General features: G+C 41.4%; 1 protein-coding gene and 1 pseudogene across 8 annotated transcripts in view; both read left to right on the top strand.

Annotated features, from left to right (window-relative positions):
- Nucleotides 1-27154, top strand: part of ASTN2 (astrotactin 2) — a 960073-nt gene that overhangs the window by 440367 nt on the left and 492552 nt on the right. For 6 of the 7 annotated variants that reach the window (XM_084779663.1, XM_084779662.1, XM_084779659.1 and 3 more), the window contains 3 exons: nt 8560-8644; nt 9911-9985; nt 10745-10882. In XM_084779663.1, coding sequence (XP_084635789.1) covers nt 8560-8644; nt 9911-9985; nt 10745-10882 — 298 coding nt within the window. The remainder of the gene's footprint in view (nt 1-8559; nt 8645-9910; nt 9986-10744; nt 10883-27154) is intronic. The other variant, XM_084779660.1, reaches the window with a different exon arrangement.
- Nucleotides 2808-3740, top strand: LOC311597076 (calponin-2-like; annotated as a pseudogene). The gene is made up of 2 exons: nt 2808-2846; nt 2911-3740. The product of its transcript is annotated as a calponin-2-like (transcript).

The raw sequence follows: 27154 nt of genomic DNA, 5'->3' as shown, positions 1-27154 counted from the left end.
TATCCTGGACTTAAATAGATTCACCTGCCTTTGCCTCCCAGAGTGCTGGGATTACAGACATGCACTAGTTATATAGAAAACTACTGTAATTATCTCGTTCCTTTTAAATAATCACAATCCCATTTAAGTTTCTTTTGCTTCTTAGACTTTCTCAACCTCAGATCTCTCTTGCCATGAACCCACTCTTCTAGTACCGGCCTCTGTTTTTCTCAAGGAGGAGAATTAAGGCACCTCAGGGGCCATTGAAATGACTCAGGGATTAAGAGCATTTACTGCACAATCCTGAGGACTAATGTCCAGATCCAAGCACCAATATAACCAGACACTCATCCCATTCACAACTGTAACATCAGCACCATAGGAGAAAAGACAGGAGCATTACTGAGGCTTGCTGGCTTTCAGCATATGTAAAAAAAAAAATGCACCCCAAGAAAAGGAAAAAACCCTGCATCATAGGAATAGGTAGAGTAATAGAAGAGACCATCCAGTGCTCTCTTCAACCTTCCACATGTGCCTGTACATCCACATAAAAATATACTCACATACATGCATGCATACACTCATACAAATACATATACATACATACATACATACATACATATATACATACACCTTTTTGTGTAACATACCTAGAATAAGAAGTTTCCTGAGAGTGCAAGTCCAACTCAAATGACCCTGTTCCTCCAATGTCAGTCAGGGTTCATCCAGAAATGTGACATCTATACTAAACTCCCTCCCATGATGGCTCAGAGAACACTGCAGAAGAAAGGAGCATGCAGTATGTCAGCTATATTCCATTACTCTATCCAACAATCTGGCCCTCATTAATGCCATTCTTGGTTACCCCTCTGATCTGTTCCTGACTCTAGGATAAAGTCACAGAGACATGGGGGTAAAGATATCATGGTGGCCCACTGCAGCCATAATAGGAAAGCATGTCATGTTCAGTGCTCTGGAAGGCCTGGGAGTTGTCTTTTCCAAGCAACAGGGGCACAAAGAGTAAATAGGAAAGTGAACAGCAAGCAACATCCCTGGCCTGTGATGATAAGTGATGACTGAGCTGGTAGGAAGTGAAAATGGAATCAGAGGAGGATGACAGGGACGTGGAAGAGGATGGAAACCAGAACACCAGGCTGATGAGAAAGACTGTACATACATATCCAGTATCTTCTTTAAGGCAACAGAGCAGCCTTCTGCCTATGCTCTGAATCTGTGTGTACCTCCTTCAACAGGAGATGCCCCAAACCAAGAAAATAGGCACTAAGGGTTCTGGAAAGATGAAGAAGAGTCATGTGCATTGTCTCCTTTGACAAGTCCAAACCCTATAGATAAAAGCAAAAACAAACAAACAAACAAACACAAAGCCATACTTGATACTAAGTACCTTTTCCTTCGACTAAAACAAGATTTCGAATGGGCCTCTTCCACTCAGGAGCAACAAGAACTCAAAGTTGTATAATAATTTCAGCAACAGGTGTGCCCAAGACTGTGCTGAGGATTTTAAGAGTATATCTCTTGAAATTTCCAGCAGACACTTGCTCTCACTCTTGCTATATGAAAGGAAAAATCCTCAGAGAAAGAAACAACTTGACCTGTTTATACCAGTTCTAGTAACAAATGCAAGATTTGAATCAAGAGCAAGAATTTTCCAAGGCCGACCACTTCAGCAGCCCATTGGCCATATGTAATTAATGGAAAAGCACTGTTCAGTTTGAAGTGCTTTGGATAAAGATAAGTCTGCTTTGCCCAAGATCAATGGGGTGCTGTTGTCTTTGTATTAGAGTTTATGAAAAGAGAATGCTTATAACACAAAGTGGGAACTCGTTAAATAGGCCTGAAGAGACAAGGAGAGTAAATATTTTACAGCCAACACAGCTCATCTGTAGCCAATAATACTGAGTTCTAGTAACAAGCATGATGGAAATTTGCTTAATTGAACTCCCTTATGGGAACCACTTTAATGAAGAGATTAAACATTTTTTAGGTCTGCATTATTAACCACATACTAATGTGTGGTTTTAATGTGCTTAAGGATATTTCAAATTCATTTTACCTTTTTTATAATACCTGCTTGGAAATGTAATATCCTCATTATAGGAAATTCAGAAATGTCAGAGGAGTAAAAAGGGTAAAAGTTTCCTTAAAATGGTTTCAAGATGCACTAAAAATTTCTGCCACCAAAGCCGCCTAAAGAACTCTGGCAGTTGTGGTAGATACAAGCCTTTGGTTCTAACCTGGGCTACCCCAGAGACTGGTGCAGAGATTTGGCTTCATTTTTTTTCTTTCTGAACCTTGGCTTACCCTTTCTGAAAAATGAAGGTGGGAAGGTTGGAACTAAAGGATCTTTAAGGGGCGTTCTGCTCTGAGGTGAAATAGGATTCTATTTTGGACATTTCCTCAGCTCCTATTCACAATGCCTATTTTACTGGCAAATACCTGTCATGAGTGGAATGTTTTTTCAACATTATTCTAAATAAAATCAGCTGAATTTATGAGTATTAAACTTATGCTTGCTTGCTTCCTTCCTTCCTTCCTACTGTCAATCAAGTCAGTTACCTGTACTTCATCAATTACTGATCTATTTTATTGTGATCCAACATGTTTTCAAAAACTCCCTGAAAATAAACACACACACACACACACACACACACACACACACACACACACACACAACGCGCGCGCGCACACACACACACACACACACACACACACACACACACACACACACACATGCTCTAGGTCCCAGGCCATCTGCCCACAGCTTGTCATTCTGCTAGTCTCTCTGATCCGCACTAGGGTCCCGCGCCATGAGCTTCACGCAGTTCGAGGTCAGCCTAGTCTATAAAGTGAGTCCAGGACAGCCAGGGCTGTTACTGCACAGTCCCCCTGTCTCAAAAAAACAAAAACAAGGGTCCTTCCTATCGACTTTCTGCTGAAGTCAAGAACCGGCTCCTGTCCAAATATGATCCCCAGAAGGAAGCTGAATGCCGAAGCTGGATAGAGGGACTCCAGGCCTCTCCATCGGCCCTGACTTCCAGAAGGGTCTGAAAGATGAGCTTATCCTATGCACAGTTGAGAAGAAGCTGCCGGCAGTCTCTATCCCCAAGTTCAACTGTTTTATGCAGAACTGGCACCAGCTAGGAAACCTCTCCATCTTCATCAAGGCCATGGTCATCAAGGTGTAAACCCTGTGGATCTGTTGCAAGCCAATGACCTGTTTAAGAGTGGAATATGGCACAGGTACAAGTGCCTCTACTTGTGTTGGTGGGAAAGGCCAAGACCAAAGGGCTGTAGTGATGTAGACACCAGGGTTAAATACTCAGAGAAATGAGAGGAACTTCAATGACGTTACCATGAAGGCCAGCCAGTGTGTCACCGGGCTGCAGATGGGCACCAACAAATGTGCCAGCCAGTCTGGCATGACAGCCTATGGTACCAGGCTACATCTCTATGACTCCCAAGAGCCACGTCCTGCCTCCAATGGACCACTGCACCATCAGTCTTCAGATGGGCACCAATAAAAGTGCCAGCTAGGTAGGCGTGATGGCTCCAGGGACCCGGAGGCACATATGAGACACAAAGCTAGGCACCAACAAATGTGACAACTCTTCCATGTCTCTGCAGATGGGCTACACTCAGGGTGACAACCAAAGCAGCCAGGTCTTCGGCCTGGGGCAGCATATATATAGGACCCCAAGAATTACCCACAGGGCTCAGCAGCTGACAGCCAAAGCCCTTGAGTACCTGGCAAACTGATAGGAGGAGACAGGCTACTTAGCAACCAAGGGTGCAAGATCCCCACATCAGCATCCCTATGTGAGGTTTGGGGGTTTGTGTGTTTTCATTGTTTGAAACTGGGCCTTACTTGGTAGCCCACTCTGGACTGGAACTCACTACAACCCTCCTGCCTCAGCTTCCCGATATGCTGAGTTGATAGGCCTGTGCTATCTATGCTCCCTCTTTAACCATCAGGCCTTGTTTTCTTTCCAGGATTGACTCACCAGGCAGGAGACATGGGGATCCTTGCTGGGATAGCCAGGCTGTGGTTATCCCAGTGGGGTGAGAGAGAGGCTGGCCCTCAAATGTTTCTGGTTTCATCATCTTTTCTGCAAAAGTTTGTGGTTTGTAAACCCGTAGAAATTGCAGGCAGATTCAACAAAATAACACATAGGGTTTTGTGTAATGTTTGTTGCCTTTCCCTTCCCAGAGAGAAATGTATAGGGGTGTACTTACTGGGCCTTAAAATACTGCAGGCATTCTGACAGACTGCATTCACTTTCCCAAGATCCTCAGACCTCACCCTTCAGGGCCCAGTGGGGCCTAGAATTGAGGCAAAACACACACAACTGCAGCTGCAGCCCTCCCTGGTTCCTCTGTGTCCCAGCTCTCCCTGCGCTGACCTGACTAGCTGTACTTGGCCTACCTGCCTCCAAACATGCTACAGGTTACCCACAGGGGCCCCTGCTCTGCCAGATAATGTGAAATTCCCTGTATGGAGCAAACAAAACAACAACAACAAAAGCCAATAACAAAAACAAAAAAAGAACCTTCAGTTTAGTGTGAGAAACAGACAACTAAAAGCTGACTCTCTCTCTCTCTCTCTCTCTCTCTCTCTCTCTCTCTCTCTCATGAATTGTCTTTAGTATTTGGTTATTAAATGGATGAGGTGGTGAATTAGGTGCTGAGCTTCAGCCCTAACAGGAAGGTTATGTCTTTACTATGTCTCTAAACGAGTGTTTACATTGACAAAAGATGCAAAGCAGCACAGACATTCACAATCAGCGTGCTAATGGATGTCCCAGCACAGCTATTCTTGACAGGCTGGCATGCAGAGGCACAGTGGGAAAAGTGCTTGCCCAGGGAAGGGGTTAACAATGCTTGGTTCTAGCGGCCAAAGGCTTTTCATCTGACAAAGAGGAAATGCTTAGTTGCAAGAGGAGGAGAATTTGCTGAATCAGCAAAATAGGAAAGAGAAGTCAATAAAGCCAATAGCCATGGCATTGATGGAGATGTTGCCAGAGACTCCCAGCCTACTGCTAAGAGTGATCATGGCCAAGGCTAAAACAAATTGTCCAGAGAGCAGAGGTTAGGGATTTGGAAATGGAATGCAAATGGCTAAATCTTGGTATTGAGAATTGATGGACATTTAATCCGACTCTCAACTTCATAGAAGGAGTAACTGAAGTCCATGTAAGATAAAATACTTGCATCCTTAGGGAATATGTGGGCACTACCAATGACCATCTTAGACTTAAAGCTAAAGAGGAGGAAAAGTAATAGGTTGACCATCACTCCTGTCTGCCTAAGCTGCAGCCTTTCCTCTTTTCTGCCTTAATGTACTCTGTGAGATAGTGACATCGCTGGCATTTCATACCCACTGTATAGATGAGAAAACTGAGATTGAAGAGATAAAGCAGATTCTCACCACCTCTTCTTCCCTAATCACACAGCTATATGGACAGCATTGAAACCTGGTCTGCCTGCCTGCTCCCAGGCCTGTAGGCTTTGCCTTCTGCCTACCTCCTATTCTCTAGGCAGCCCTATGGGAGCCCCTAGGGTGGCTGCTTCTTATTTGCAAAATACATATTTGTTGTATAATGAGTGACAGTAATTAATGATCTATCTGAGTCAAGAAAAACTTGTTTAGTAAGCATACCAGGAGGAAAGAGAAAAATACAGCCTTGCCCTTTCATTGAACAAACTTCTCACCATCACAAACAGAAGGCATGGCAGTGAATGAACTGTGTGTGCCCCTTCCTGAGGAATCACTGATAGGTTAGGAGGAACCAAAGGAGCTTTCTCCTTGCTCACTGTAGCCTGACTTCCATTCCCTTTGCTAAGAGTAAACATTATACCTCTCTCATTATGAATCACGGGGTCTGTGTCTTTTGGCAGATCATAAATCAGTTCTGGGAGTCTCGAGGACAAATCCCGGGACTTTTAATCTTTAATATTAGACGTGTTTAAAGTGGTGAATATTTCATGAAGGGGCTGTTGCATTTTAACACATCATTAGCAAGTCCTGCCCCTCCCCCACTGGTAAATTACTGCTATCAGCCCTTTGAGTTGATTTCCTTTCCTTGTGCAAGAACCAGCTTATTAAATCACACATACAAGCACACCCACTCAGTGGACCACCCCAGGCATGGTGGTGGAGGAAAGCTTATAGAAAACATTACTGGCGGTAAGAAGGCCCCCTGATGCTTTACCACATGCTCTGAAGAAAAGAAATGTAGGTTTCTCTATTCTGTTTTTCCTTCTGTGTCTCAGCAATTGTTTGAATAGTTCAGAGTCTATTTCTGGCCCATTCTCTAACACCGTATACCCTTTATTACCATTTCATTTTGACCAATATTGATGAAGTCCAAACTCTTTGTCATAAATTTTCAAGGCACTGGCAACACAAAGATTAAGACACATTCTAATACAAAGAGTGACTTAATGGTTTGTGTGTTTCTCTCAGAAGGCTTTATGGAAGGTCAAATGTATAACATTCATGGTTCCTCATTGAAAAGAGGATTCTTGCTGAATAAATATAAACACTTTGAAACAAGTAGTTCTGAGGAGAGTTTCACAGTCTGTTCTTTCCAAGTATCTTGTTTCTATGATCTTCACTTTGTTTATACAAAGTGGAAAAAACCCCAATAATTCATAGGATGTATATAGTAGGTATAGATTATTACCTCCAGCCATGGTGAGTGGATTTCAATACTCCAAACTCTCATAGTAGAATAAAAGAATGGATTGATTTGTGCAATTTTGCTGTTTCTTCCAGAATAAATAAATAAATATAAAAAATAAAGAATTCACAATTTGTATTTCGAAGAGCTTGAGCTTATTAGCACATTTACCTGGAAGCTCTGAATCCTCTTCAATGAAACAAAGATGGCAGGAAGCGTTGTTTTTCTTGAGGCCAGTTTGGGATAAATCTACCTGAGTTGATATGTGGACTCCTACCAGTCTCCTCAACTCTAGAATGTAACTTCCGAGTGGATACCATGTTTCTTTCTTTCTTTTTTTTTTTTCCCTACTTTTCAAAAAGATTCAAAAGTGAAATGCTAAGAAAAAAATAAAGGCTAAAATTGAAAAGTCCCTAAATCCTCCACATTGAAGGACACATACCTTTGAGCGCATAGTGGATGTGTGGGCCAGGCTAACTAGAAGCACTGAGTCACCAAAAGGTAAGCATGAAGACAATCAGACATCAATAGGCAGGAAATGTGCCAAACATAGCTGAAAGCTAATGGTTCACTGGGCTCGTGTTGTTGAGTACTGGGGCTGACGCTCTTCTAGGCAGTAGGCTAAGCCAGGAAAGTTTCTAAGCAAGTTCTCCAGAGTGACGATTCCATGCATTGTTAGAACACTGATGAGAGAACCTGAGACAAGTCCTCCACCACTGAGCGCCAGCCCCAGCCACGAAAACTTCTCAAAATAAAGTTTGGAAGAAATCATGTGTATCATCCCCGTGGCAAATTGCTCCACTGAGAGCACTGTGTCACCTAAATTTATTTTTTTTTATAGAATATATTTCGGGTAAAGCATCTGTCAACATTTTACAAGTATACCTTTGGTGGAAAATAACGAATTTAACTTTAAAACTTCACACCTTCAGAAATGCACTGAGCAGTTATCAAAAATACCTAGTGGAACCTTCAGAAAACTGTTGAGAAATTCTGAAATTTGGAAATAGAGAAGGTAATGCTGAAATGATCTTACCCAAAGGGAGGAGAAACTACACACAGTATGGACCGGTAGGAGGCACTCTTGTATCCTTACACAGACCACAGACGTGGCCTAGGAAGAAAACAAGGGGACACAGTAATGTGCAGACAAAACAAGGAAGGAGACATGCAAGAGATAAAGAACAAGACCAGAGGAGAAGAAAAGTAATAAAAAAGGAGATAGCAGAGGAGAGGCAAAGAGAGGTAAATAAACAGACAGACAAAAGTAGTAAACTGTAAGCAAACCACCTTCTCCAAAAAGAAATCAAATTTCTTGAAAGACTTGGTGGCATTTAACAAAGGTTGTATGTGTGGATCAGTAAGAATGGCTCATTCTACTACAAAATATTTAAATTTCTACTTATACTTGTATAATACATATATACTATCATTCCATATTAACATATATCTACATGTACAAAATATATGTATATAATCAAATATGCATATGTATGTATATATGCTTATATACATATGCATATACATGTGAACATATATATTTGAAAATAAACCCTCTGTGACTACCTGGCTACTTCCTTATCAAACTGTGAGCCCCATTAACCACTGAGTTCCACCTTTTCCCTTTGCATCTCTGGTGTAACGCTAAGAGATTGGATGAATGTATTCAAAAAAATACTGCATAGATATATGAGTTGTTTAATGAGCAAATGAATGTATGCATGAAGTCTGTGTTAAACACACAGTCTTCAGTGGAGCCAGCACCGTTCTTTTCACGAGTCCTTTTCAACCCTGGCAAATTGACTATTTTTCCAGGGAAGCAAAACACACATATGTGCAGAGGCAATGTATCACAAAACTTGTTTCTTTTTGCTTGCAGGGGAGTGCAGTTGTCATGAAGGTTACGCCCCTGACCCAGTTCACAGGCATTTGTGTGTTCGAAGTGACTGGGGGCAAAGTGAAGGGTGAGTGACACAGGACCTTTGGGGCTGGGGAGTAGAGCTCCAGTTAATATAGCTCCTGATCTAGAATCTGTAGAAAATACGAGACGGAATAGTGGTCATCCCCAAATGGAGTATCTTTCTAAACCTCTCTCCAGAGATTTCTAAAGAGGGGCTAAAGAGACTGTAAGAACTCACAGGGATTGTGATTCCATGCACAAGACCTGAGCAAGCTCAAGTGAGACAAAACCTCAGCATGGAGTAGGGAGAAGTGGGCCTGAAGTCCCTCCCATAACCTATGAGATATTAGCATTTTGAAAGCTTCTGGTAGTTTTCCTTTTTTATGTATATTTTATTTATTATATTCACATTACATCCCAATTGCTATCCTCTTGCCCTCATCTTCTGCTTTTCCAACCTTCCTCCCTCTTCTGCCCTATTCCCCTCTCCTAGACATCTGATAGGGGAGGCCCGCCTACCCCACTGTCTGGCCACAGCCTATTAGGTCTCATCAGGATAGCCTGCATCCCCTTCCTCTGTGAGCCCCCAAGGCCATCTTGCCAAGGGGCAGTGATGAAAACGTGGGCACCAGAGTGCATGACAGAGGTTCAACAGAAGTCACACACACACACACGCACACGCACACGCACACGCACACGCACACGTGGAGAATGAGCTGTCCATCAGCTACATCTGAACAGGGGTCTTGATTCTCTGCAAGCATTGCCCTTGGTTGGCTCATCAGTTTGTTCTTTAAAAAATATGACCTTTAGTACGTCAATCACTCTCCAGGCCAGGCCCCATATCCAAGGTTATATAATCAACATTAATTGAACTTGATGGGTTTTAAAAAATTAAAACAGAGAGAGCACATGAACTTGTATAGGTAAGGAGGTGACACACACACACACACACACACACCTCTTTGTGTACACACCCATTGAAAAGTGAAACCTATTTTTTCTCCTGAATCCCACTTCAGTACTAGTGGCACAAGATTTATGAAGCTTCTAGAGAGCAAGCACCCAAAAAGGAATTAATCAATAAAGCATATTGAGGAGGAATTGAGGTTTTGAACATAAACTCAGAAATGGACAAGTCAACTTAATGAAAATGTTGAGTCCTTCTGTAAACTGAAGATATTCCTTTAAAATGGAGAAAGTCATATCCAGCAATTACTTCCATGGAATGTGACTATATAGCTTCTGTTCAACAGTATGACTCCTATTTGCTTCAGACTAATGTCATGTCTTGTCTTCTTGTTTTCTTTTTCCTGTGTTATTTCCTCAGACCTTGGCCTTACACAACACTTGAGCGGGGCTATGATCTGGTCACTGGAGAGCAAGCCCCTGAAAAGATCCTCAGGTGAGTTGACAGTTTTATTGGGATATGATAGTGGGCAAAGGAGAGAGGTTAGACAGAGGGTGTGTTTGTGGAGTCTTAGCGTGTTGATCCAGAGCCTCGCTGAGTATAAAAGAACTCTCACTGGCACAGATGTAGCATCATGACCAAGGTTGCTATGGGAATCTGATTCCTGTTTCTCTGGCTTCTAGACTTATAGACACAGGTGCTTGAACTAGAGAAGACATTACTGATTATTCAGTCTACCTACGTAAAAAATAGTCTATCACCCTGGACTCTTTTCCTATTACTCCTGCTATGTCTATGAAATTGTGTGTAAAAGTTCAATGTTTAATCAGATGAAGGCCCACAGTGAATTAAGTGGTAGAACACAGAATAAGATATTAGTTTGAATTGATTTAGAGTCCATGTTCCTAACCTTTGTGTAGACTGCTCATTCTCACTTTTTATGGAACTCCTGCTCAGCATCAGGATTTCAGGAAAGCAGAGCTTCACTAGGCTCTGTCTTCACAGTGTCCAGTCATTACTCAGGAAAAGATAGCAAGCAATACAAAGCAATGGGAGAGCTTGATGATGAGTAAACTTAGAAACAAATATCCCAATATGAATAAATCTGGCCAAGACTGTGCTTTGGGGAATATAGAGGACTCAAGGTGGGTGGAAAATAGAAAATGCCCTATAAGGGAGGGAAAAGGTGTCCCCCTTTTTCTTTTTACTCTTTGCTTCCCGGGGAGTTCCCCAATGGAAACTCTTACATTGCAGGTCTACTTTCAGCTTGGGCCAAGGCCTCTGGCTTCCGGTCAGCAAAAGCTTTGTGGTTCCACCGGTGGAGCTGTCCATCAACCCCCTGGCCAGCTGCAAGACTGATGTGCTCGTCACTGAAGACCCTGCTGATGTCAGGTAGGGAAGTCATCTTTGAGACTTTGAGTAGCCATGGAGGTTCTTCTGCTTCAGCATCACAGGCACTCTTGTGAAGGAAAAAGTTCAGTAATGTTGACAGAGGCCTGGAAGAAGTAGAGAATGTTGTCAAATCCATCAGTTTGTAAATCCTAGAAGCACCCTCTATTGTTGAATAGCACCACCTTCATTCTACCCTCATTGCTCTCCTTCTGTGATTTTATGAAAAACTACTACAGGCTGATACATTATCTCACTTGCTGTGAGATTTATTGTGGATGAGCTTATCGTATAACCATCATTAATCAGCGTATGTTGGAGAATCATGAAAGTTTGAACAATGGGTTGTTTTCACTTGTGAGGGTGACTTCTGGAAAATCCACAAGATCCGAACTCCCAATATGTCAAACTTATTGATCTTCACTCATGAAATGAATGTGACTTCATCTCTTCTTTCATGTCTTGTACCTCACCATCAACGTCCTTGTAGACTTCTTCTGCTTTCTTCTAATTAGTGGCTTGTGCATTACGCTGTGCCATTATGTAGTGCACTTCTCAAGGTCAAAGAAAGTAACTTACTTAGCTTTGTAATCCCCAGTTCCTAGTATATATTGGACATCTACTAAATGTTTATTGATTTTATTAAGTCAGGGGTCTTAGATCAGATCCTAATACAAGTTTGAATTTTTCTAATAGGCAAAGACTGCCTCCAATTTGATTAAAGGAGACTAGACATTATGATGTAACCAAAAATGAACTCTAGTCTTAATTATGAAATTAGCTTGCACACAGCTAACTGATTTGTGAACTAAAATTAAAACCTTGCCCTGATAACCACCTGTGTCTATCAGCCTTCTGTAACTTAACAATTGTCACAGGTTCATTATGAAATGAAATGTTGTCAACATGCATATGTTGTCTTCTGAGAAATCCGTAAGAAGCAGCTCCCCATCTCTGATACATTTCATGTGGAAGGAGGAGACTAACATGCTTTTCTAGACTTTGATATTCTTTACAACTGTGGTCTTTATTTTAAGAAATGATATAATATTGAGGCTGAAGAGGTAGCTCAGTGGTTAAGAATGTTTCCTGTTTTTCCAAGGCACAACAATTCAGTACCAAGCACTACATTAGGTGGTTCACAGATACCTGGCTCTAACTACAAATTCAGAGGTACCCAACATGGTCTATAACTTCAGAAGCACCTGAACTCAGCTGCATATGCCAACACATATGTACACATAATTAAATTTTTTTAAGAATTTTTAAAAAATAATTAATATAGTAAATGAATAGCATTTATAAAATGCAGATCCAAGTTATTAAAAACTAAAGAACAAGCATATTTTGTAAATACAAACTGACTATCAAGATTGCCATTATTTTTATTTTTTAAGTATAGAATCAGAGTATCTGACATTTGAGGAAAGCTTGTTAAAGTCTCTGGTTATTTCAGACTGCAAAGATAGAACCAGGTACAGCTAATAGAACCACTCTCAAAGAGCTCTAATGACCTCAGCTGAAATCGTGTGAAAGGCACTCTGTTAGCTTTTCACAGACCTCTATGTGGTTGACATTGTTCTAGGGGTTTTAGTGAAGATACACGTGTCACTAATGATCACTTGCTGTGGAGTTGGGAGGGCTGGGTGAGCACACTATTTCCACCATGTGTGAACAATATGATGCAGCCAAGTCTAACTTTCTATGTTTCCTTTTTTTTTTTTTTTTTTTTTTGTCTGTAAAATGAAGACAGCAGGCCTTTCCCATCAAGTATAAGAATAATAACACATACACACTGACAGTACCCTGTGTAATAGATTCTTTACTAATGAGATTGCATTTTATCTTAATAGCATCATTCCATATAGCTATGCTGTTATTTTTATTTTATGTTTAAACATTAAGTAGGCAGATCAAAAACAATTGTAAGGTCTAGATTGTGTTCCTATTAGAAAGTGATGAGCCAAGTTTTGGCTTTTACTTAGCAAGAGTGGAAAAAGATTACAGTCTTCTATGTGAAGTTATTTGTACTAAGTTGAGAGAGTTTTCCAGGCTACATTAATAAATCTTGTTTGACTTGGCATTGCTCAGGCAAGCATATCATGAGCACTTAAGGAATTGATAAATTCCAGTCAGATAATATGTTAGAAATTAACAAATAATAGATCATAATTATAGATAGCCAATATGGCTGACATAGAATCACAGCAAAGTGAAGACTGTGGCAATTGAAGCCAAGGGGAGGCAGAAGTGTGCATTATTGTAAGAATCTGGGAGTGATTTGAAGATGTACAGCAAGTCTGGACTGGGATTCCAAACCTGTGATAAATTTTGGGAGAAGTATGGGACCTCTCACAACCAGAGTCAAGCAGCTGTTGCACATTGTGGTAGCTAAATTTAATACAACTAAAATATAGTCAGCATAAGAAGTGACTAAAAGTTTCTTATACTTACCATAGGAGTCTAAATTAGCTTCAGCACTATGGAAATCTGTCAAGCTGTGTCGACTCTTGTTGGATGTACAGATGTTCAATTCATAGATTTCACCACTAAGTATGTGTGCAACAGAAACTTATGGTTTATGTGTATAATAATATTGAATCACAGAATCCAGACACAAAAGAATATATTTGCTCTTATAAGGCTTTATACTGTTAGGTTTACTAGTTTCTAAAAGCCTTTGCATCACTTTGGGTGATAGAGTGCTTAATGACTAAAGGAAGGTTGAAGGGCATGTGTGGTGCTGATGAAATTTAATGTTTGCATCTTAGCTGTGCTTTTATAAACATTTTCCCTGAACATTCATCAAAGTACACAGTGTCTTTTATTTTGCTTAAACATAAAGTTCAATGTTGAAAGTTACAAACTTAGGAGGCCCGCTGAACTGCTCCAATTGACACTGTCATTCTTACATACTTGCAGCTGAGATTTTCTGTGGTTATGCTTACCCTTGAGGACATTAGAGGTAGAAGAGTTTTTGCCTTGTTTTTGTTTTTGTTTTGTTTTTATATTGCACAATAAAGGAGAAAAGATTAAATAGTCTAGGAAAGTGCTGCACTTGACAATTGGATAGCTCTGTAGAGACAGTAATTATCATGGTCATGGTGGTAGCATAATGAATTTTCTCTTCTTTTTCTTTCTAATTCTTTCTTCTTTCCCTTGCAAAAAGGGTGCATCAAATTGAGGATGAAATCCTAAATAAACAATGTCTTAGTTTTGAGGCCTTGCCCTAATCTTTGTGTCCTTAGATTTAGGGAAGTGTTTAAATGAACATGTGCAGTCTCCCATGGTTTCCCAGGCCTATGGCTTTATGGATGTGGGCATCCTTATGGAGTAAGTGAAGAGTCACATGTAAGTAGTCAGAGGACATTTTGGGAGGTGGAAAGGGAAGAACAAGTTGTTTTCAGAAGATAGAAAGAACATTGGTCGTTAAGTGTGAAATGTAGAAATGGCTTGGCTGGGCTGAATCGAAAGTGAAAGGGAAGGTTTTCAAGTCAGAAGGATAAAGGGGCAAAAGAAGAGAACTCTTCCCTGGAGGCCTCCTATTCTTTAGCCTTCCCCAGCACGAGCTGCTGGGAATGAGAGTTTCAGCACTAGAGACACTAATGATGCCATCTACAAAGGTGGGAAAGCTAAATTTCATATGAATTCCTTTCAGTTCTTAAGAAGAATAAAAACAGCTTGTGCCTGGTACCTCTCATGTGCCGGGCGCTATGCCAAGCACCCTAGGGTTACAGACATGAATAAGGCTTACCTCTGTTTGCAAGAGTCCCGTAGCTTAGCAAGGAGTGTGGAATAAGCGACTGACGTGAGAAAGAAAATAAAAGTTCCTTGTGGGGTAGGACACATGGCAAACAACACTCCTTGCTGCACACTGGGCCTTCCTCACAATTTCACCCGGAGCTGGATCCTCTTATAAGAGAAATGTGAGAATAGCTATTGTAGTTAGAATAATAATCATCCACAAAGTGAAGCATTTGGAGCTCCTCAGTGATTTTTCTATGATCTCAATCAATGAAAATGAAATAGTGAAGTGCTGTTAATTCCTGAACAATGTTGAGAGAATAATGGGATATCAGAATGCAAGCTAACATTGCACACTTGGTGATCGCTTTCATATTGAGTTCTTTCTGAATAGAATTAAGAATTTGTTCTTGTTCTTTTGCCCCTTTCAATTCCAAGCCCTGAGAATGTATCGAACAACTTTTATGTGGAGCGATGTGTAGTAGAAATACAAAATATAAGGCAAGAATCTCAATGTAGTACATGAGGCCAAAGCCACAAGCAAAATGATATAGTTGGTGTTATTCAAAAAAGAGGGACATTTTAGGCAGGAACAAAAACAGCAAACAAATAACAATGCTACATGTGGACACACCCATCTAGAGGTTGAAATGGGTGCCAGAGGAAACTCAGAACACATGGAGTATGGATGTGAGACAAGAAAACAGCATGGGTTTCATACCTATGGACAAAGTATCCAGCCTGGGCTTGGCGCTTCCATTTCAAGATGACTGCAGTGAAGCAGAAAGGGATGCCTGAGAAAGGCTCTGGGAGAGTGTTAGAGACAAAACACTCACGTTATTTTCTCCTTACCTCTTTTCAAGCTGTGGACTATGTGGACTAGATGCAATGCCTTGAGTCATGAGGTATATTCTGTAAAAGTGAGCCATCCATGCTAAGGTTAAATCTTTAACATACACAAGCTGGATGATTGCCCATATGGTCGTCAATGAGCTAGTGAGGGAAGGAATGGTCGAAAGGCATAGACTTTGAAATAAGTTGAGCTGGATGTGAGTTTTGAATCCACAGCTTGGATCAAGTCAGTTTTCTGCTTGGAACTTCCAAAACATCCAGAATGTAGACACTAATGTGCTTCTTCCATAGGGAGATTATTAGGGTACATGAAGTATGTAGAGGAGCTTGAATGTCTCAGTATATGCAATTGCTGTTCGGCGAGTGAGAAGAATATTTATCTTACTGTGTGTGTGTGTGTGTGTGTGTGTGTGTGTGTGTGTGTGTGTGTGTGTGTGTGTATGTATCCATCTATCAGCTGTCTATCACATTTCTATCTATCTATCTATCTATCTATCTATCTATCTATTTATCTATCATCTACCTACCTACCTACATACCTATCCATATATCTATCATCCATATATCTTTTATGTTAGATAGCACTTTGCTATATAACCAGCACTTTGCTATATATATTTGCTATGAAATGGCTGAAAGCTTGGAGTCCTCTCAATTTTGCTTCTCTTCTGCTGGGATAACAATACTGCTTTACCATGTCCAGCTGGGAAATCTTAGAAGTAGTAGCAGCTGTACAGCAGAAGAAGGAAACAACCACATAGTACAGTATAACTGGGAAGTTAAGAAGATGTAGTTCATGGTACAGAAACAGCACACAAACGGGATTTCTCCCTCCGTTCTGTGGATTATATCCTCTTGATAAAAAGAAGTGGAGAAGCTTCTGGGGGCAACTATGAGCAAGGTACAATGATACTGCATATCTAAGTAGCACAATGGAACCCATTTCTTTGCTTAATAACTAAAATAGTTGATAGTAATGATTATGCTGTCAAGAAAAAAATCATGGGAGATAAGGACATCAAGGTATGTTAAAGGTCAGAGCAGGACCTTGCAAGTCCATACATGACACATGGTTTAGAGGAATCCAGGCAGTGGGTTCTGGTGGGAAGGCTCTTAGCATGCACTTAATTTCACTTCATAGCCTAGTTACCTCTCTTTGATTGGAAGTAAATGCCTTTGGAAGTATGCTTTCATTCATTTTGTTGGTATTCTTCTTATTCTTTGAAAATTTCATATATTTTACAAAATATTTTGTCCATATCCACCCCACTACTTTCTTCTGGCGTCCTCCAGGACCCCCTAGTAGAATGGTTCTCAACCAGTGGGTCAGAACTCCTTTAGGGACCAAATGACCTTTTCACAGCTGTCACCTAAGACCATTGGAAAACACTGATGTTTACATTATGATTCATGACAGTAGCAAAGTTACAGTTATAAAGTAATAAAAAATAATAATTTTGTGGTTCGGGGGGTCACCACAATGTGAAGAACTATATTAAGTGCCGCAGCATTTAGAAGGTTGAAAACCGCTGCTCAAGCATGACTCTTGCTCACGTTCATGTCCTTGCTCTTCTATAATTAATAACACATTGAGTCCAATAAGTGCTGCCAGGAGTGCCCTGCAAGAGACCACACCCCAAATAAAAGCGGTTTTCCTCCCGCATCAGCTATCAAGTGGCAGCAATGCCATACCTATGGGGAGGGCCTCAGAATACACCCCATCATCCATGCTGGATAATTAACTGGCGTGAGTTTCTACACCTCTTGTGCAGGTAGCCACAGATGGTCTGAAAAAGTCATTCCATGCCTTTTCTCCTCAATCTTTGGCTGTTACATTCTTTCTCGCTCTCTTCTCTACAATGTTCCGTGAACATTAGTTCCCTGAACACTGGCTCCCCGGTCCTTGGTTGGGAGTGGTTGATGTGGATGATCCATCTGTTGCTGAGCACTCAGAGTCACTTACTCTCAGCACTTTGCACAGTTATGAATCTTGTGTAAAGCACTACACATTACATAAATAATTTATCTGCCCTAGGTAGAGGGCAGCAGCCTGAATCTATTGGTATAAACAGCAGTATGTAGAAGGAAGTTTGACAGCAGGACTATTTAACAAAGCAATGACAGTAAGTCCCCTGACACTCAGACATGCACATTTGACCAGGTTTACTTTATGTTACATGAAATTTCTCCTCTTGTCTATGTCTCAAATCGAATCAGAAAATGGTTGGTTACCCATAATCATCATGCCCGTATTGCATCATTGGGTACAGCTTACCTAGCAGATTGGTATGGTAGCATTCAGGGGCCATCACTGGTTCAGACTATGCATGTCTCCTCTCTCCTATAAGTGTGCATAACACCTTCTGTTATATTTATAATCATGCACTTGCAGACAAGTTAGAAGTGTATTCCGTTTTTGGTATAAGGTGGCTATTGGGGGAGAGGGTTCTTGAACCCTGAAACAGAATCTTAAGCTGTCAGAAATCCTCCCACCACTTAACCCTTCCTTATCAATTCCACAAACATTACTTTACCCAAGGGCAAAAGATCTTTAATAAGCAATCCATTTAGGGTTTTTAAATCCCATGTGTAGATTATTAGGTAAAGTGAATAAGCCTCATGAAAATGGCATAGGTTCAAATTGCAGCTCTACCACTCGCTAGCTAACCTCAGCCAATTTATTGAAGCCTTGTTAGCCTCAGTTTCTTGTCTTTGAATGGAGATGATAATAACAGTTGTATCCTTGGATGTTCTTGAGATGTAAACAACATGTTTAAATTATTAGTTGCATACTTATAAATGATAATGTTGAGCTCCCTGTGTCTTGATCTGTCTAGGCAGGTATGAATTCTGACTCTTTCCAACTAATTGTATAGTTACTGTTTATTTCCAGACAGGGAAAGCAGTTACTTAAATTCTCTGCACAATAGTACTTGAGTGGTGAGTCAGTACTTGAACTGAGACTGTCAGTCTAGTGCTTGGTGCCAGCTGCTGTGGACATATTGGGAAGGCTCAGTAAGATGGGGGAGGGGTTGCCGGCCCTCCATCCGTGTCCTCACTGACCATTTGGACATTGAGGGCAAGTGTTATTTCTTAGTTCTTTTTTTTTTTTTTTCATTTTTAAAGTTTTGTGTATATGTGTAGGTATGTGTGACTGTGTATGTATAGGCACAGATGTGTGGAGCTGTGAGTGAACATGTATGTGTACGTGTGTGGAGGTTAGAGTACTATATGGGGTGCCATTCCTCAGAAGTCACAACCCTGTTTTTTGAGACATAGTCTTTTGGTGTCCTAGTACTCACTGAGAAGGTTAAGCTGGTTGGAAGGTAGGCCCCATGAATCTGCACTCACCACTATGCCTGTGGTTTGTTGTTGTTGTTGTTGTTGTTGTTGTTGTTGTTGTTGTTGTTGTTTTTGATTCTTTGGGTTCTTGTTTTGTACTGGTGGGCCGAACTCAATTCCTTGTGCTGTCCGTCTAACTGAAGGCATGCATCCATTCTGCAGAGGTAAAATAGAATATAAATGGGGGAAAGAGATTACGAGTGCGTAAGAAAAGAGATAGTAAGTATTTTAGCTAAACCTTTGACAGCTTGGTTCGCGGAATGCAGTATCTGGATTTGCTCGGTACCACCAGATTCCTCCTTAGTTTTGGAAAAGAAAGCCCCTCTGACCGCCATCGGTGTACAGGCAGCCACACTTGCTGCCGCATGTATCAACACTCTCCCCTGCTCTCCTCTTTTTCTGCTGCCTGTCACTCAGCCAGGGAGCCTGGAGACACATATATTTTTCCCATTTTAGTTTAGCGATCATAATAAAAGTGAAGTCTATTAGGATGAGTTTCTGCCCAGGCTCTGTAAATCTCTTCAAAAACTGCACAGCATGGGATTTCTGTTAGTCTTTGCCACAGGGGAAGCTATACCATGCACCAATGGGCAGCCCAGGTGGAGGGCTCAAGACACAGCCTCTGCTAAGTGAAACTCAAATGGAGACTTTAGAATATAAATATTGAAGTGACCCAGGTTGGATAAAGGGGAACCAGTTAGCTAAGCTTCCATCTTCCATACAGGAAATGCTAAATTATTAAAATTTTAATAAATGTAATAATAAATATTTGATGTTGAATTATAGACGGCTTGGCGGCTACAGTGAAACTGAGAAATGACTTGTTATATCTGCATTAGAAGTTAAATACTTTTCAAATGGGACTTGCAATGCTGCTGCAAGTCTCCACATCTTCAGATTCAAAGGAAAGGCAGATGTGAAAGCATGGTTGGGGCAAGTACAGTGGACAGGCAGTAAGGACTGAAAAGATGCTAATAACCATTTGTCTAATGCCAAGCCTGTTTCTTTATTGCCTGTAAATGCATATGTGGGGAAAAGAGGTCAGTGTCAGATGTTTTCCTTAGGCACTCTCTGTCTTATTTATGGAGAAACAATATCTTACTGAACCTGTAGTTCACTGATTCATCCAACCTGGCTGATGAGTGAGGCTCAGGCCTCCTCCTGCCTCTATTTCCCGAGCACTGGGATTACTAGCACACAGTTCTTGTTGCTGTGTTTGTGTTATATGGGTGCTAGATACCTAACTCGGGTCATCTTGCTCCCATGGCAAGCACTTTACTAACTGAGCACTGCAAGCCTGTTTTTAGTCTCCTCTTTCATAGAAAAGGATGTTGACATTTTAAGGGCTTAATCAGAGCGGTTGGTGAGGGAACTCATTGGAAATGGAGTGAAGACTTCTGATCTGCACTCTAACTAACCTTCACGCGGGAGGACCTCCCTCCCTGCAGAGCATTTTTCTGCTTGGCATAACTCAGGGTGATTTTAGTTTCAGGGAAAAAGAACTTGGGTTGACTAACTTCAGTGAGACTTACCTTGGAATGCTGGCCTGAGAAAAGTGAAAGGTAAGTTCACACAGGAGATGACATGAAGATCAAGGGAATTACATGCTACGATTCTCTTTCTTCATTTTTCCATTACGGTGGCTTTATTATCTCATACTCTGCACCTCATTCCTTTCTCTTCCCTGCTGCTTTCCATCTTGTAAGGGAGTGGTGGTAATAGTCATGGGTCATTAATTATATGTGCTTCTTGCCATGAAGAAGTAAGGCTCTTCTTCCATGAGATGGATTTTGTGGAATTCCGGGGAAATAATATTACTTGCCTGACACGTGTTAGAACAGTAGCCTTGGCTTAGTTATCTATCAGTAGGTGACAGGACTGCAAAGTATAGACATCGGCAAAGGAAGGATCAAGGAGACGGCCACTCTATCCCATATCACCCAAACTCTCCTGGTCTTTTTCCGGATCAGTTTATCTTATGGATTAGACTAAATCAAAAATGGGAGATATCAGACTTCCTACACACCAGCTCAGATAAACAGGTAAGCATTGCCTCAAATCTCAGGTTGGGGAGATTTCTAAGACTAAAATGGATGATTCTAATTTTCTATTTTGTTACTTTATGATGTGGTTTCCCTGTCAAATGAAGACATCGATGAGTTACAGGTACACAAAGAAAAGACATCCATATATGTGTAAGCAATAACAACAAATTAACAGTAAAATTGTCTTATCCAGTGCTTTTTTATTGATTCCTTATCATGAGGGATGTTGTTAGCAAAATCTCATCTTGGTGCTAATACATTTGCTGAGATAAATTTCTGGCTTATAATAGAATTGAAGCCTCCTGTAGAGTTAAGAGCTTCCTGTATTCTGTCTGACACAATCATTGCCAAAATGGTTACTAGGATAGAAATGAATTCTAGGATAGAAATACACACATGAAAGAAGTCTCGAACACTATTGTAGTATTCCATAGGTATGTGTAAACAATCACAGTCTCACAGAGGGAGGAGACACTTACCCCCTCCACATGACATCAGATAGATGGTCCTAAATTGTCATTATCCATTCTTCACTGTAGTTATGTCATAATCTCTGTTATGTAGTGTGTATTGGCTTCACAGTGTTTCCATAAATTCTCTCTTGGACTCATCTTCATAGGCAACATTTTCGGATATACAAATAGTAAATCTGGTGTAGCAATAACCCAAAAAAGCTAAGATGAGCCTTATTTTTAAATCTAAGCCACACTTTCTGTGGCTGAGTGGAAGGATATGTTTCTATCAGTGTATCATATCTTTTCAGGTAAGTAGCAGAACTCCTACACACACACACACACACACACACACACACACACACACAGAGAGAGAGAGAGAGAGAGAGAGCAAGAGAAAGACAGGTTACTCTATCTCTTCCCATATTCCCTCTTGTTATTTTGTCAAAATGCCAAGCATTCTCCTATATCCTTGCCTTGCCTTCTCCACTACTGGCCCTTGACATGGCACTCACACTGTCCTCTTTTCCCCTGACATGCTCTTCATCTACTAGTTTGCATCAGGGTTGCTCCTTCTGAGAAGCTTTTTGTAAATTTCCACTAGCACCCACCAAAGTCATAGGTGATGGTTCCTTCATTAACCTTACTTGAGTATTTCTTTGTATAGGAGAATGGGGAAATAGAAGGATCCAGAGGGTCCTAGAAACTTAGAAGAAGAACATCATGATGAGTGGATCTGGGCCCAGGGGAGTCTGCTCAAACTACTGCGCCAGCCAATGACAATACAAACAGTAAACATCAAATGCCTACTCTGATCTAGCCAATGGACAGCTATGTGGAGAGTGAGGACTGACTCTGACATGAACTCTGGTGCCCCATATTTGACTACTTCTCCTTGGTAGGGAGGCCTGGTGGCACTCAGAGAAAGAGTAAGCAGGCTACCAAGATGAAACTTGATAGCTTATGACCATTTGGTAGGGGAGGAGGTCTCCCTCAGCCATAGACCTAGGGGAGGAGAATAGGGTGAAAATAGGAGAGAGGGAGGGAATGGGAGGATACAAGTGATGGGATAACAATTGAGATGTAATCTGAATAAATTAATAAAAAAAGAAACACACACACACACACACACACACACACACACACACACACACACACACACACAAGTAAACTGAACACACATTTTTTTAGACCAGGACCACACTCCAATCCAAGCTGACGATCTCTGTGTTCCTGGAGGGAGGTCATAGATTGAATCTTAACCATTCAAAACACCATATGAAGCTCGGAAAAGGCTCCAGAGCACTTGATGATTCTGGTTTGTTGCAGTTATTTTGATAGTGGGAAGATATTTTTATATTATCAACAAATATTGTTCTGCAGCTACTCCTGTGTTACCTCCAATTATCACCTGATCCCTTTGTATATAAATAACCTGCTTCACAGTGTTTACTCTACTGTAGCACAGCAGGCTACATTTAATCAAAGTGATTTTTTTGTAAGAATAGCATTTTGGGGCAAGTGGAATATAAGTGGAATAAAATCAACATTAAAAATAATCCTTCATTTGAAAAGTTTGAGAAATTCTATTGCTATCATTGAAGTAGCTATGCCAGTGTCCCAGACAGCAGCTTTCCCATAGGTATTGATAGGTTATGGATGTCAAGAATCTTTGGGAATAAATTTCAATACTGTGCCCAACCCAATATTGATCCATTAGGAACAGACTTGGTGGTGCCTGAAGTCCTTAAGACACACTTCAAGCAATGCCAAAATAGTCCTTCAAGGTTCACAGTCTATGCAAATTAAACCAAGTATCAAAAAATATGGGACCCATAATTAGAGAGAGGTGGAACTGGGAACTGACCTTTCTCACTTAACCAGCTGATGAGCTCCTCATTCTTGCCACCCGTTTCCAAAGTTTCCATGTCCTTATAGGCATGCAGCATCATTTACATATAAAAGCAGCCCACCAAGACGAGACTTGATACCCTATGAGCATATACAGGGGGAGGAAGTCCCCCTCAGTCACAGTCATAGGGGAGGGGAGTAAGGGGAAAATGGGAGGGAGGGAGGAATGGGAGGATACAAGGGAGGGGATAACCATTGAGATGTAATACGAATAAATTAATAAAATAAAATTTAAAAAATAAAAATAAAAGCAGCCCACTTTCGTACTCCAGTGCTGAAGTTGTTCCAGGTTAACAGGTTCCCAGCATCACCTTGAATCACAGAAGAGGCTAAGGAATCACCATAGAGTGTATGTACTAAAAAGAAGTAAAGTATTATGTCAATTTAGTGTATCCTTAGATAATGAACAGGAATGTTCCTGCATGCCTATGGCTGATGACACAGATCTCCCAAGTCTAGAGCAGCACTGCAACCTAGCCATTTCTCTCTAGACCCACTCAGAGCTCACTCTTTAGCCTCTAACATGATGCCACACACTAGGCAATGGACTATGTTTTGCATGAATCATTGGTCATTATTATTACTATGTTATAACTATCTGACCTTAGTGTGATCCCATGTCAGAATCCTTGTTAGGCTATTCCTGGACAGTTTTAAGTGGGAAATTTTACTCAAATGCTTTTTGTTCTCCTGAGTTTTTACAGGTATTACACATCATTACTGATGAGTTGCAGTACAACTCAAAGATGCTTCAGAAAGGAAGTCAAGATTCACAGCACTAAGATTTTCAATAGTTAACTATGGAAGCATCTGAAGTGTCTATCACTATACACACAGATAAATGAAATGTGATATAAAAATATATAATGGAATGTTACTCACCCTGAAAAAGGAAGGACATTGTGATACATGCTGTAACATGAATGAGCCTAAGGATATTATACTAAGTAAAATAAGCAGTTATTAAAGTATAACTCTTATAGATTCCACTTTCTATGAAGAACTCCGAGATACAGCGTTGTGGATACAGAAAATAACAGTGGTTGCTAAGAGTCGGAGAAAAAGGAGAATGGGGGTTTACTGTTTGTGTCCTATGTATTGCATAGAAGAAAATTCCCGTTTGTGAGATGAAAAGCCTTCAGGTGAAGGATGACAATGCTAGTTCCACAATGCATACTTGATACCTGTGAACTTAACATTTACAAATTAAGTTAGTAAATTTTATGTTAGATGTATTTTCTTTAACTTTAAAATGGATGGGGGAAAAAAAGAGAGCGTGAAAGGCCTTCTCAGCCACATCTGCTGTCCTATGCTGCAAATTAAGTCCTGGCTTCAGATTCCTGTGGCAGAATCCATGCCCCCAGAATGGCACCCCTTAGGACATTTTTACATCACAGGTACCATGCCCCTAGGTACAGCAAAATGATCTTTACTCCGATGAGATGGAACTGCTTGAGAAGATCTGTGATCTGAATCTACATTCACCCTGAAATTCTGATGCAGGAATGTGTGACTGACTCACTGACAGTGGTGTTCATCCAGCAGGGCAAAGCCAATAGCCATAAAACATGATGGGAAACACCCTGGGATGTGTGTGGCCCCTCATATCTCACAAAGACTTGGTCTTGGACAAATATACTTTATACACACACACACACACACACACACACACACACACACACACACACACACACACACACGCATTGATGGCTCTGAAAAGAGCCTTTGGACTTAGAAAAGAAGCTTCACTCACTGGCTTACTTTCCCTCCCTTTTCTTGGGAAGCAACACCACCTTGATGTTGGGCAGGATACAACTCTATGCAATGATCATTTGAACCAGCAGCTCATTGAGTTCTTTGTCCTTGAGAATGGCTAGCTTTAGATGGCACAGGATGGCGCACAACTTCTTGTTATGGGTTGCATTGCCAGCTAGCTCCACCATGACCATCAGGTATGCTAGGCACCAATGCCCATCTGCTTGGAGTAGTTGTTCCTGAGGACGAGCTGGTGTACATGGGCGATGGAGAACTGCAGGCCAGCCTAGGAGTGGGTCTTGACCTTGGTGTAAATCTTGTCACCATGCTTGCCACTTCCAGACCTGGTAGGAATCTTGCTGTCATAGTCTGTTCAGCCTCTTAAATATATTGTTTTTAGACTTATTCACTGTAGTGTATTGTGTGTGTAAGGGGGCGCTTGCGTGCATATATGTGTGTACAGTACGTGTGTCTCTTGCCTACAGACATAGAAGACTTAGTATCCTTTGAAACCAGACATGCAGATGATTGTAAGCCACTGTGTGTGTACTCTGCAAGTACCCTGTGTGTACCCTGATCCTCTGCACGAGCAGCAAACACTATTAACAGTTGAATCTTACTCAAGTCCCTTGTAGAAATATCTTCATGACCATAATAACTGGAAATATCATAGGTCAAAGTTAGAAGCCTCTCTTCACCTGTAAGCAGGTTTATAAGGGATGGTTTGGACACACCCCCTAGGGACATCTGGTAACCTCTGGAAGCATTTCTTTTGTTTACAACCTATGGGTTGTTACTGTCATTTAGTGGGTATGAGACAGCTATGCTCCTAGATACCCCAAAAAGCAATGGAAATCCATCCATCAACAACAAATAACCCACCTTCAAATGTCAAGAAAGCCAGTGTTGAGAAGCCCTGCATCTTATGAAGCTTTGCTGTCTCAATTAAATGGGTGAAAAACTGAGGTGAGATTTCAAATCCAAGCTCTGTTTTCCCTCAAGTCCTTTCCATTAAACCTAGAGTGTTAGCCACACATAGATGCATAAGGAAGGCAGTGGGGGGGGGGGCAGGGCTTGAAGGCAGGGTTGTTCTGAGAAAAGCAGCAGCAGCCTGGCTTTAGTGTTGAGTATCTGCCACAAGTGTTTCAAACCCCTATGACTGGAGTCAACACGAAGCTCTGTGCACGCGGATTCCATTGTTCCACATGGAAACATCACGGCCAGGAAGAAATTCAAGGTCTAAGAACACTCCCCACCGCCTTTAAAATGAGTCTGAGCTTCTCTACCCTCCTTTGCTGTGACGGATTTTGAACATTAAAAAAAAAAGTTTACAGTTCCAGCAGGGCTAGCATAAATCACAACGCCTCTGTACAGCAGCAGCAGACATGACTTATGGCCCCATCGCTATGGCAACGGGAGCACAGCCTGCAGATGCACAAAAGCACCACTCCTGCCTGACAGGCCTTGGCTGGCTCTGATGGAGAGGCCAGTGTTCCGGAGAAAGGATGTATTCTCCAGAACTCGTTGCCCATTTGTCTTCATTCAGCACCGGAGGAGCAAGCCCCCTGCTCCATCTCTTCTGTCCTCATCCTCAGCCTGCGGGTTCTTTTTTCCCTCTCCTCTGAGTGGGACGATCTTTTCTTCTCTTAATCTTTCCCACCGAAGGTTTACAAGAGAAGGAGTAACCCCAGTTAGAGCTTGCAAAGGTCAGTCATGGTGAGTCTGCCTGGCACGTGCTCTAAGATCTGAGTTACGGTGAGTCTCTACATGCTAACCATCAATAAGTATGTACCCTTCATAGATGATTTCCCTCATGGTGTTGCAAGTTGGTCTTTTAGGATTTCTTCTTCCTTCCAGGTTAGCCAGCGTGGATTCATCTCAACTAAACGCTAGCTTCAGTCTCTCCCATTGCTCCTCTTGCCTGCCTCCTGCATTTCTCAGGCCAACACTGCTACCTCCAGGTGCTCTCCTGTGGGCTAACCTTTAGTTTTTCTGCTTCCTCTGGCCTCTTCTGCCCACAGAACAGCTACCTCTTCGACTGTCTGCTTTCTAGTTATCCGTCCAGGTTCCACATATGGCACTTCATTCAGTAAGCTTTTTCTGACCCAGACTACCATCCAGTGCAGACACCCCTGTGTTTTTGCCTAGATTGTCTAAACCCCTTTTCCTCTCAC

This window comes from Acomys minous (assembly GCF_964271855.1).
Source record: "Acomys minous genome assembly, chromosome: 1".
Classification (NCBI taxonomy): domain Eukaryota; kingdom Metazoa; phylum Chordata; class Mammalia; order Rodentia; family Muridae; genus Acomys; species Acomys minous.
This window is presented reverse-complemented; position numbering and strand designations above follow the sequence as displayed.